Source organism: Mobula hypostoma, chromosome 28 (assembly GCF_963921235.1).
Source record: "Mobula hypostoma chromosome 28, sMobHyp1.1, whole genome shotgun sequence".
In the NCBI taxonomy this organism is placed as follows: Eukaryota; Metazoa; Chordata; class Chondrichthyes; order Myliobatiformes; family Myliobatidae; genus Mobula; species Mobula hypostoma.
Genome location: NC_086124.1, coordinates 24,159,076 through 24,172,065, shown reverse-complemented (window position 1 = coordinate 24,172,065; position 12,990 = coordinate 24,159,076). Strand labels below are relative to the sequence as shown.

The 12,990-nt window shown below is 40.2% G+C and overlaps 1 protein-coding gene across 4 annotated transcripts in view; it reads right to left on the bottom strand.

Moving 5' to 3' along the window:
- LOC134338942 (deleted in malignant brain tumors 1 protein-like) overlaps positions 1–12,990 on the bottom strand; it is a 164,160-nt gene that overhangs the window by 88,017 nt on the left and 63,153 nt on the right. For all 4 annotated transcript variants that reach the window (XM_063035155.1, XM_063035154.1, XM_063035156.1 and 1 more), the window contains exon 2: positions 2,884–3,195. In XM_063035155.1, coding sequence (XP_062891225.1) covers positions 2,884–2,995 — 112 coding nt within the window. In that variant the 5' untranslated portion in view covers positions 2,996–3,195. The remainder of the gene's footprint in view (positions 1–2,883; positions 3,196–12,990) is intronic.

Below are 12,990 nucleotides of genomic sequence, written 5' to 3'. Positions count from 1 at the left end.
AATAAATGAGTGACTGTTAGGAAAGGAATTAGACAGTGAATAGGCAATTAGCTCACAGCAGCTCTTGGGTAAATTCCCTGAATACTAAGTGTATTATTTTGGATACTATTTTTTAAAATAACCTCTCAGCAGAATGTCACGGAGACCAGGTGGGTTGCACTGACCATGGATTGCAGAAAGGAAAGAGGGAGAGTCGTGAGCGGTTGAGATGGAAGGCTCAATAGTCAGAGGAATCGAAAAAAAAGTTTGTTGACGTGAACGGGACACACGGATGGTCTGTTGCTCCCTCCCAGGTGCTATGGACTCGGATTGCGTCCATAGCATTGAGCAGTGGGAGGGAAAGCAGCCTGAAATCTTGGTACAAAGAGGTTCCGCAATGAGGACTTAAAGAGCTGGACGGAATGCTGAGACGCAACACATTCAGGATTACTGCCTGTGTCACGTGCCAGGGATGGTAGAAACAGAATGATTTGGCAGATAAATGCGTGGCTGACAATTTGCAGCAGGGAGTGAAGTGCTTCAGGTTCTTGGATCATTCGGATCTCTTCTCGGGGAGGCATGACCTGTAAGAAGGGAAGGGTTGCAGCTGAAGCCGATGGGAACCAACCTTCTCGCTCACTGGCTTCTTAGAGCTATTGGGGAGAGTTCAAACTAATTTTGCAAGGGGGTGGAAACCGAAGGGAATGGGGTCAGGACAGCGCGGATGGTAAAAGAGAAAAGACAGCACGCAGTCAGTCTGGTAGGAAAGTTGGCCAGATGATAAAACAAGAAAAAACTACCAGCAGAGCGAGTATCAGTGATGAGGGATGCAGAATCAAAAAGGGTTCAATACTGTTCTCAACATCTATTGAGCACAACAACACGGCGCTTTTACAGATTGTCACATACGATCTTGTGGACATCACCACTTCGTTGCTGAAAGACTGTTTGGTGGGTAGCATAATTTCCATTGTACATTGTATCCAAAGGGTATGAACATAGGCTGGGTGCATGGCATCGCTCTGCTGTTAGAGAATGGCATCAAATACTGAGAAAGATATGACATTGGATCGGAAGATGTTGAATCCTTGTCAGTTCAGTAAGGACACTGCAATGGAAATGGACCCTGTGGCAGTAGATGCAGCTCACGGAACAGTAACTGAAATGTAGAGTGCAGAATAAAACAGAAATAGAAATGGTGTACCAAATGGGAAATATTATGATAGTAAGGGGAAATTTTAATATGCAGGTAGATTGGGAAAATTAGGTTGGTAATAGAACTCAAAAGAGAGAGATTCAGATGGACTTAGACAGTTTGGGAGTATTGGCATGGAAAAGGCAAATTAAATACAATGTTGGAAAATGCATGGTCTTGCACTTCATCAGTAGAAATAATTCGGCACACTATTTTCTAAGCAGAGTAAAATCAAAACATCTGAGATGCAAAGGGATTTGGGAGTTCTTGTGCAGAACAGCCTAAAGCAGGGATGGCCAACCTATGGCGCATGCACCAAAAGTGGTGCATTGCACCCAATGATAATAATAAAAAAGTAAGCCTACTGATGCAAAAAGTATTGACTAAAAACAGACCTGTAGAAAAAAAAATCTATAACATGAATTCAAGAAGCTTAGATCTAGAAATGGGTTTTACTGAGAAGAAATCTAAAACTTAGTTATTACGTTTCGTGATTTTATTATTTTGTGCACATCTTTTGGCGAATGATATCTTCTTTCACATTGATCTGTTTTCAATTTTTAAAAAAGTTCAATAAGTCAAACTAGAAAAGAAGGACTTCTGTTCTGCAGTCGTTCTATAACTGTTCAATAAATGTTTCTTACTTGTTTGAACCTGAGACGCCAGGCGTCTGCACCAGCAGTGGGTCGCCGGTTTCTGTCAGTCAGTTTACAATTGACACTCATGCGCTAGGGAGTTATGCTTTGTTCGTCCATCGTGAACATTTGCAGTTTTGTACTTTTCGAAAAACTAAGCTTTGTTTTTACATTCAGTGACCCATCACAGAGCAAAAGAAAAGCAGAAAGTGATAGTAAGTGTGAATTCAATGAACAGAGGGAAAATGAGTTTTTATTTATAGCGGGTCCGTCAGGAAAACCATTGTGCATTGTTTGCAAAAACACTTTCTCACATAATAGAAGACATGATCTCAATAGACACTATAAAACACAACATCAGACTGAAATAGATGGAAAACTGAAGCTCGTGCTTAGGTCTGATTTACGGAAAGACGATGTGATTAAGAAAAAGGAAGAAATCAAAAGAAGACAAAATATGTTTGTTAAAAGTCTCATTAAGGCAAGTAATCTTTATCTTGTTTTATATTAAATCAATATATCATGTAAAAATGCTAAAGATGTGTATAGGAACATATTTTTACAGGAATTGAATGAGGGTACAAGAGTTGTATGGCGCATCTGAACTCGGGCGTGAAAAATTTGACGCATGGAATGCAGAACGTTGGCCGCCCCTGCCCTAAATGTTTACATGTAGTTTATGTAATAGAGTTCTTACGTCCACCCCAGAAAACTAACGAAATGCCGTTAATAAATAGTTACAATTCACTGTTCTGAATACAGATAAATTACCAGTCAATCCTTATATTCTCTGATGTGTTATGTCTTATCCAAAATGAAGCTGGAATCAGCACCCGTATGCACGACCAACTAGGACATCAAAATTTGCCAAATGAAACACTCCAACATTTTAAGTGATGCAGAAAAAATGTTAATTAAGTTGTACCTGCCTCAACAACGTCAAGCATGAATACATAAATTTTCATTGTTTTACCCACAGCAACAAGAGTGGCTGGCATAATTATAAAAGTAGAGTCTTTCTTAATCCCAATAGAGAGAAAGCAGAAACAAAGAGGTTCTTTCTTCTATGCTGACCTGTACAATTCACTCCTGCATCCTCTCCGTGACCGCAGTTATGAATCCCCCATCCTCCAAAGGAACATTCGTCAAGGGCGGATTCATTTCCATTGCACGCAACATCATCCATCCAGATATTCCCGCTGCCTTGCCCGAAGTGTGCCCCCTGTATTGCTGCTGTGGCAGGGGGACAGCCCAGCTCATTGCAGACAACCTTGGCGTCGTCAGTGTCCCATCCATCGTCGCATACCGTTCCCCACTGTGCACTGTGCCACACCTCCACTCTCCCTGAACAACGATCGCTGCCGCCTACCAGCCTTATATTGGGCTCTGGAATGACATTCAAAGAAGAAATTACTGTATTTTTCAGAATTCCTCTTACAGGCATCTTCAATTCCAGGCTCCTGGCCATAACACAGCATGTGAATGCTTGCGGAAGTGGAGCCAGCATTGTTGCAGCGCTGATCGTTGGGACGGGCTGCAGGAGGAAGTATATTGTCAAGCACTGGCTCAAAGGAGTCATCGGCACGGAAGTGGCACTGGCTCTGGGTAACTTGTCTGTTTGAGTTTGTTATGTTTCTCTTTCCTCTTATTGTGTCAATTATACTTACTATAGTTTAAAAGGCCTTTGCGGGTTATTCACTCCTGATGTTGGTGTCTTGGGAGCCCCATGGGAGACTACATGTGCGTGAGGTGCATCCAGCTGCAGATACTGCAAGACTGTGCTATGGATCGGGAGCAGCAGCTGCAAGAACTTCAGCTTGTACGGGACAGTGAGGAGATCATTCAGAGGATCTATGTCACTGCCTTTTACACCTGGGTTGAACTTTGTTCTTTGCATACAGGGCTGGTAAATTATTTCAATGTCATGAGGACCTCACTAAATTTGGTGGGGGGAGGGAGGGGAAAGAGTAACACCCTGGGAAAAGTTTCACTGCTAATGTCATGGTCTTTCTGTAGAAGCAGTGTTTGGGTTATGGTTAGAGTTGCTGGCCGTCCAATGCGGGAGGTGTATTTTCATGCTGTATGGCTGCCACCGAGGTAATCTGGGTTTTGTTATCGGCAAAAGATGGAGAGAGAAGATGCCAGAAAGGAGAATTCGTAGACACCAGAAAGTAGTGGCCTTGGAGTGGGGCCAGTAGTCGATGACGGCCAGAGAAATCGACTGAGGACCAGCAGAAGGGAAACCGTGAACTGCAACTTGCACACATTAGCCTGTTTCATTAAAATGGGCTCTTTTCATTTTGTTTTTCCTTACTAACACTTTAGTCCGATGAAGAATTAAACAGCTAAATCATTTAATTGTATATGGTGTACAGTCCAATATTCTGTGGTACTGATTTGTAACAGGGGAACAAACCACACAGCATCCACACAAATAAGAGGTTTTGCAACTCAAAGTTCACACATTTGGCGGGGCCAGAGATTATCTTCCCTCGACTTACGTCGCCGACTGAACCGGAGCGTTACACTTCCCTCAAATCTTGCCTCGATCCTCTACCTGCAAAGAATTCAGTCCTGACCGATGCATTCCTTGCATCAAATCTGAAACTTGAACGAATTTCCATCCTTGTGTGATGGAACGTATAATAACCGAATGCATTACCTTCTGGAAAGGAGCACCAATATCCTTAAAGGGAAATTCCTACAAAAAGCAGTATATATGGCCAAGTCCATCAGGAATAAAACTGTTTTCTGCATTGAGCACATCAATACTGTGTGCTGTCGCAAGAAAGCAGCATCCTTCACCAGGCAAACCATCACTCAGGTCATGCTCTCTTTTTGCTGCTGCCATCAGGAAGAAGGTATAACACCCTCAAAACTCATACCATCAGGATCAGGACAGTAATTACCCCTCAAGCACAAGGCTCTTGAACCAAAAGGTATAACCTCACAACTTCACTTACCCCTTCACTGAACTGTTACCACAACCTGTGACAAGATTTCAAGGACCTCTCACTTCCTCACCACATCTTTTCGGTATTTTTTACTTATTTACTATTATGGTCATATTTTTTACATTTTCTCAGTCCAAGCTGCTAAGGAACAGCCATAGTGAAGCACATTCATTTCACAAACAGGAAAAAAGATCTGCAGATGCTGGAAATCAAAATTGAGGAGGGGTGACCTGCACATTGCACATGACCCCGAGATGGACAAATATTCTCTCACATTGGTTTGTTCGAGCTGTTTGGGAGGGTTGTCACTAATTCAGCATGGAGATGGGAAACAGAGTAAAGGGACTCAGGATATGAAAGGTGTTAAAACAACAAAAGTAGCAGGCAGTTAGATTGTTAGGAAGGAGATGCTGATGATCGGGCAAAATGCAGAAAGCAGGGCTAGTATCATTGCATTAGGATGCAGAATATAAACAGGTTGTGAATACTGTACTCAAAGGCTTTGTATTTCATTGCAAATCAGTTTTATTTGTCACATGTATATTGAAACAGATCGTGAAGTGCATCGTTTGTATTAACTACCAGAATCTGAGGATTGCGCTGGACAGCCATATGTGTCAGCACGCTTCCATCGCCAACCCACAACTTACTAACCCTAATGTATGTCTTTGGAATGTGGGAGCGAACCCATGGGGTCATAGGGAGAACATACAAATGCCATAAAGACTGCAGCAGGAATTGAACCCCAATCACAGGCACTGTAAAGAGTTACACTACCATGCCGTCTGTGAGAGGAAACAGTTCATGAAAATGCCTACCAAATTCCTGGTCTGAACTGTTAAAGATCAAGAGGGGGTAGCACAGTAGTGTAGTGGTTAGCACAATGCTTTATAGTACAGGCGACTTGGGTTCAATTCCTGTCACTGCCCGTAAGGAGTTTATATGTTCTCCCCATGCCCCATGGGTTTCCTCCCATATTCCAAAGATGTACCGATTGATAGGTTAATTGGTCATCGTAAATTGTCTTGTGATGAAGCTAATATTAAATTGGGAACTGCTGGGTGGTGCAGATCAAAGGGCCAGAAGGATCTATTCCATGCTGTATCACAATAAATAAATAAATAACATTCTGAAGCTTAAATCCTGAAACAGCCCTGAAAACCATTTCTTAGTGTATTTATAGCAAATAGCTGGACTCAGTTTTCTTTTGCTGCTGGTCTGCGTCACTTCCTCAGTCTCAGACACTGATTCTATCTGTCTCCAAGTGTCAGAACCTGAACCAGTATGTCGACTTGGGGGAGGGAACGTCGACTCAGACCATGAGAGGCCTGCGTCGGGCATTTTCATGCCTTACAAGGCGCAGATTATAGACTTCATGTTGTTGTTAACTCTCTACATTTTAAATCACACATGTGGCATGCTCACAAAAAACAACTCTGTCCACGAGCTGATCATCATTCACTCCATCCTGCCTTCCACCTCGCAAAACCCCCACCCATGCTGCTGTTAATCCAGATTTTACTGTTCCACACCGTCTGGATTGACAACCCACATTCTATCTCCCTTAAACACAGCCAACAGTGGGGACTTCCGGGTCATCAAGGGAATGGCAGCGTAAGGAAAAGGTCTCTCGACAAAAAAGGTAAACTGCCCCAAAATCGAAATTAGACAAATACTTAATATTGTATAACTATATTAATAAAAGGGGCAAGGATGATGTCTAAGAACAAGATTAAAAAGTCCGCTCAGAAGGCTGATAAACACAAAGAGACGCAGCAAGGCGACGGGCCTAGCTCCCCCACGGCAGGCCAGGACGGAGATATGAGGAGGAATTGGTGAATCTCAGAGAGATTCGCGAGTTCCAACAAGATAACAACAAACAGCTGGAAGATATTAAAGGAGAAATAGTAAAAACTAATTCGAGGATAGATGAAGCCGAAGCGAGGATTGTTGGAATTGAGGAGAAGCTACAAAATGCAGAGGAAGTGATAGCAGAAATACTAAAGCTACAAGAGCAGCTCCAGTGCAAGCTAATACACCAAGAAGGCCGCTCAAGAAGGGAAAATGTGAGGATCTACGGAGTTCCTGAAGGAACTGAAGGTAAACCCGGATTGATGATTCCCTTCGTGGAGAAGCTGCTTAGAGAGAACTTTGATATACCGGACGCAAAAGACCTACAGATAGAAAGGGCCCACCGCGCGTTGGCACCACAGCCTCCAGCAGGTGCCCAGCCCAGATCGATTCTAGTCAGATTTCTCAGTTACAGAACGAAGGAAGAGGTGCTTAAACGGGCATGGCAAAAGAAAGGTTTCATGTGGAGCAACTGTAAAATCAGTTTAAACCACGATTACGCACCCAGGATCCTTGCCAGACGGAAGGAATATGCAGAAACACGGAGAGTCCTGAAGGAAAACAACATCAGATCCAGACCCTGTATCCAGCTCGGTAGACAGTCTTTTATGACGAAGGGACAAAAACTTATGGTACAACGGAGGAGGCAACGTCGGACCTGGCAGACCGGGCACTACCTATTAAAGTTACCACCCAACCGCAGTCGCTACTGGAGAGGATTCGGCAGAAGTCGTGCCAGTTAGTGGGCGAGAACGCTCCACACGAACCACAGTGTCAAACTACAAGGAAAAGCTGCAAATATTCAGATGCGAATGTACAGAGAGTACAGATTAATTAAGAAAAATGACTGAAAAGAGTAAATCAGACTTAAAGGTAAAATGAAAGCTGGTAACTGAAAATAAACTAGACGGAATAACTTGAATGATAGCAATATGGTCGAGTCATAAATAGGAGAAAATTCTCTATGATTATTCACACTGTGGAGGGCCCTCTAACACAGGGTGAAGATAGAGGTTATCCCTCTGAACTGAGGCGGGTCGGTGCTCAGGCCTCACTGTTGAAAGTCGGGGAAAATTTTCAAATGTTATACGTTCAAAAATGTCTGGGGTGTGGTTATATGTTTTGGTTTACTGTTGAGAAGGGATTGCTTACTGTTTGGTTAGTAAAGGAGAGTTTTTTTTCTACTAGAGAAAAATGCAAATTGAACTGGTAAAAATAATTTCCTATAATGTTAATGGGGTTTTGAATCCAATTAAAAGAAATAAGATTATGTCTAAATTGAAAAAAGAGAGGGCACAAATAGCTTTCCTCCAGGAAACACATATGAGCCAATCTGAACATGAAAAATTAAAAAGAATGGGCTTTATGCATGTATTTTATTCATTATATAAATTGAGCCACAAAAGAGGGGTAGCTACTTTAATATCAAGTACTCTTAATTATGAACATATTTCAGTGACTAAAGACAAAGATGGACGATTTGTAAAAATTACAGGAAGAATAGAAGGTACAGAAATAACATTGCTGAATGTTTATGCTCCACCAGGTTGTGAATGGTCATTCTATAGACACATTTTTGACCTAATGGTCAGTTCTCAAGGGATAGTAATCTGTGGAGGGGATTTTAATATTAGGTTAAATCCTGCATTAGATTCTTCAAGAATAGTTACTCAGAATAATCCTCTGACTCGGAAAATGAATTTGTTGATGGAGAAGTTGGGAATTATAGATGTGTGGAGGGAATTACACCCCACAAGTAAAGATTATACACATTACTCTTTCCCTCATTCAGCCTATTCAAGGATAGACTATTTCTTTATCTTTAATACAGATAGACTCAGGATAAAAAACTGTAATATTGCAACAATTGATCTGTCGGATCATAGCCCAGTCTGTATGTCTCTAATCCTGGAAAGGAAAATGAGGAAAACACTATGGAGGTTAAATTCACATATACTGAATAACCTGAAAGTAATGGAGAGATTAAGGGGAGAAATCAAAGAATACCTAGACCTTAATGACACAGGAGAAACATCACCAGTTATCTTATGGGATACATTGAAAGCTGTACTGAGAGGAAAAATTATTTCCATTACCACTCACATGAAAAAAATCAACGCACAAAAATGAGCAGACCTTCAAGGAAAATTAAACCAACTTCAAATTGTAGATAGCAAAAAAAGTAATTCTAATTTAAAACAGGAAATTAAGAAATTGCAAAGTGAAATTGATGATATTTATACATTGAAAACTCAGAAATTTTCTTTACCTGAGACAAAAGAATTATACGGTAGGAGGTAAATCAGCTAGATTATTAGCATATAAGTTATGAAAACAACAAGCAGACAATACAATTCATAAAATAAAGAATCCAAAGACAAAGCTTGTGGAGAGTACAATAGGGAAAATTCAAGAGAGTTTTGAAACATATTATGGAGAGCTGTACTCCCAACCCCGGGCTTCCAATGAGCCCTATATGGACACTTTATTGAAATCTTTAGATCTACCCAAGCTTACAGAGTTACAAAATGAAAGTCTATTAGAACCAGTAACTGCCAAAGAACTGAATGTGGCCATCTCTTGATTAAAGGCTGGAAAGTCTCCGGGTTCTGATAGGTTTACCGCAGACTGGTGCAAATCGCTGAAGTCACAGTTAGCCCCATTACTACTTAACACCTTTAATTGGATCTTGCAGAGAGGAGAAACTCCACCTTCCTGGAGAGAAGCGATTATTTCAGTTATTCCTAAAGAGGGTAAAGATAAACTAGAATGTGGTAATTATCGGCCAGTTAGCGTTCTGAATTTAGATTACAAATTATTTACATCTATATTAGCGCGCAGATTGGAAAAGCTTTTACCTGGCCTAATCCACTTAGACCAGACTGGATTTATTCAACAAAGACAAACACAGGACAACATAAGGAGAACTCTACACATACTAGAACAGGTTACTAAGAATGGGACAGAGACAATGGTAGTGGGATTAGACGCTGAGAAAGCTTTTGATTCAGTTAGTTGGGCATTCTTATACAGAGTGTTAGGAAGATTCAGCTTTCAAGAAAAGTTTATTAAAGAAATCCAGACTTTATATGACAGCCCTACAGCTCGAATTAAGATAAATGGGGACCTCTCTGACACCTTTATTTTAGAGAGAGGCACTAGACAGGGATGCCCAATTTCTCCTCTCCTTTTTGCGCTATACATTGGACCGCTTGCCCAACTAATAAGACAGAGCGAAATTGTAAAAGGTATCAAGGTGGTAGGGATTGAACAGAAAGTGGCGTTATTTGCAGATGATGTTTTAGTCTATCTGAGTGAACCAGAAAAATCATTTATAGGATTGTTTACACTGTTGGATGACTTTGGGAAAATATCAGGTTATAAAACAAATGTAAAGAAAACGCAGGTTATGTCCCTAAATTATACACCATCCAAAAACCTGCAGGATACATATGACCTTAAGTGGGAAGCTAAATCATTAAAATATTTAGGAATAACCCTGCCGAAGGATCTTTCAATGCTGTTACAGGTAAATTATGGGCCAATAATTTCAGAGATAAAAGCAGATATGCATAGATGGAATCTTATCCCCTTTTTAAATTTAAATTCAAGGATAAATACCATAAAAATGAATATTCTCCCTCGGTTGCTCTATCTTTTCCGGACTTTACCTGTGGAGGTGGATGATAATCAATTCAGGGGAATGGGACAAATGGATTTCCCGCTTTATCTGACAAGGAAAGAAAGCTAGAATTCGATATAACACCTTACAGTTAGGGGAGGAAGGAGGAGCTATGGTACTTCCTTGCTTGAGAAATTATTTTTATGCTTCACAGATAACCCCTCTGTTATATTGGTGTAATAGGGAATATAGGGCTAGACGGAAGGGAATAGAATTTGGATTGGTTGACAGTTTTCCTCTACAGGCCTCAATAGCAGACAAAGGATTGATGGCCCAATTGGAAAAGTTTAAAAACAGCGGGTTAAATCTTACATTAAAAGTATGGCAGAAGGTGGTTAATTCATGTGGAATCAATGACATGTTAAAACTTTTCAGATGGTGTGCATATGATACCAAATTCCTTCCCAACAGAGGAGATAAAAGATTTGAACTATCGATAAAGAAAGGTCTTACAACCTACCTCTCATTTATACATAAAAGAGTATTACAAAGTTTCCAATTCCTGCAGGACAACCATGGCCTAGAACACAATTTTTTTTTTTAGGTACCTTCAAGTACGACACTATGTTAACCAGAGTTGTAGATATACAGACTTATCAACAGTAGAATTAGAATTTTTCAAGATTCTGAATTCGGCTTACAGTTCAATACCAAGTAAATCAGTTTCTCAATTATATAATGCACTCTCCCATGCTAAAAATGTAAACACATTGTATATTAAAGAGAAGTGGGAGAAAGAAGCGAGGTTGGTACTTTCAGAGGAGGCTTGGGGGAAAATATGCAGCTTTCAGTGGTCTTCGACTAACTCTTTGACTTGGAGAGAACATTGTTGGAAAAATATTATAAGATGCTTCAAGACCCCATATCAGGAAAAATAAAAAGACACAAACGTGACGTGTTGGAGAAGGTGCGGCTCCAAGGAAGCAAATCATTTCCATATTTTCTGGGAAGCCCTAAAATTATACTGGAAAGGTATTCATAGAACATTTGCTAAGGTATTTAAGACCCAGATACCTTTGAACTTTGAGACGCTCTATTTGGGGCATGTATTGTTTCTTGAACAGAAGAAAGACATCAAAGTTGCTACAGGCCCTTTTAGCGGCAAGTAAGAAATCAATCACTAGAAAGTGGCTAAATCCAATACCACCTACATTAGAAGACTGGCACGAAATTATCTTGGAAATATTTAAAATGGAAAAGATGACTTACTCTCTGAGAATTTAAAAAGAAAAATTTTATCAAATTTGGAATAAATGGATTGAATATATATAACCCCAAAGCGAGCAGACTTTACATGACTCTCCTAATGATTCATACTGGTCTTCTCATCAACACAGCAATATTGCTAACGTAAGCACCCCTGGTCTAAATGTTTACTGTTTTTGTTTTCGTTTCTTTTTTTTGGAAAATGGAGAATTAACACAAGGAAAGGAAAAGATTTGGGAAAGGGATAAAAAAAATGATAAAATTAAGTAAATAAGTACATAGGGATTAGATAATTATGTTTGGGGGTAGGAGCAAACATGAACAAGTTAGGATATAAACACCTACAATGGTAGTTACATAGGCTTACATACAACATTTTGGACCAGAAGAAATGGTCCAGAAGAGATATATGGAAATTATTATGAATCCACTATTACTACTATTTTTCTTAACAACTAATATCATTATTTAGCCTAATTCTAATAGAGTAGAATCTCAACTGCACATAATTATGTATTTAAGTGTCTCATTTCTTTTTATATCATCTTAATGTGTACTTAGGATTGTATAAATAATTATAGTTTTACACATATATAAAAAAAATGGGAAAGGTTATACATGTGAAAAAAGTTCATGATACTTCTGAATTCCTTATCCAAATAAAAATAAAAAAAATTTAAAAAATAAATAAACACAGCCAACAGTTTATTGTGGTGTACCTGAATGCTGTGCTGTGTCTCAAAGACCTACGGGTTAGGATTAGTAAATTGTGAGTAAGCTGTTGCCTCAGGAAGTGTGACCCCCACCACCCCCCAGCACATCATTGGACTGTGTTGGCCATTGATGGAAATGACGCATTTAACTGTATGTTCGACGTACACATGACAAACAAAGCTAATCTGCCTTTAAGACTTGCAGTTGAATCTAGTTGAGTAATAAAGGAAGACCCAGTTCGCCAGCTGGTGCTGTAATGGAGATTTCTTACAACCCGAGAGGGATCATAAAGTGCTTCACAAAAGTGACGTTATGATTTCAGTTTAGTTCACACAAGATGACCCAGCGAACAGCATGAACAACGACAATGTCCTGCTGACAGTTCACAAATATGCTTCTTTTACCTCATCTTCCAAGTGAAGTTCCACTATTAATCGGCGTGCCATTGGAACCTGTAATTTATATTTTGATGGTGTGTTTTTAGACTAGTTGAGCAATCTGGTGCTTTGCTGTCTCCAAGGAAATTCAGTGAGGTTTGGAACAGTGTGTGGCCTAGAAACATGATCGAGACTGTTGCTTTTCTCCAACTGAGGCATCAAGGGTACGAGCCCATGATTAACTCCATTGCTTTTCTCCAGTTGAAGCATTCAGCAAGGTTGAAGTCAATGAGGATGAGCATCGAGGACGAGCAGATGTTCAACCTTGATTCAACCTACCGGTGTATGATTGGTTTTCCTCTCCCCCTCACCACCTGCTGTCAGAGGGAAATGCAGG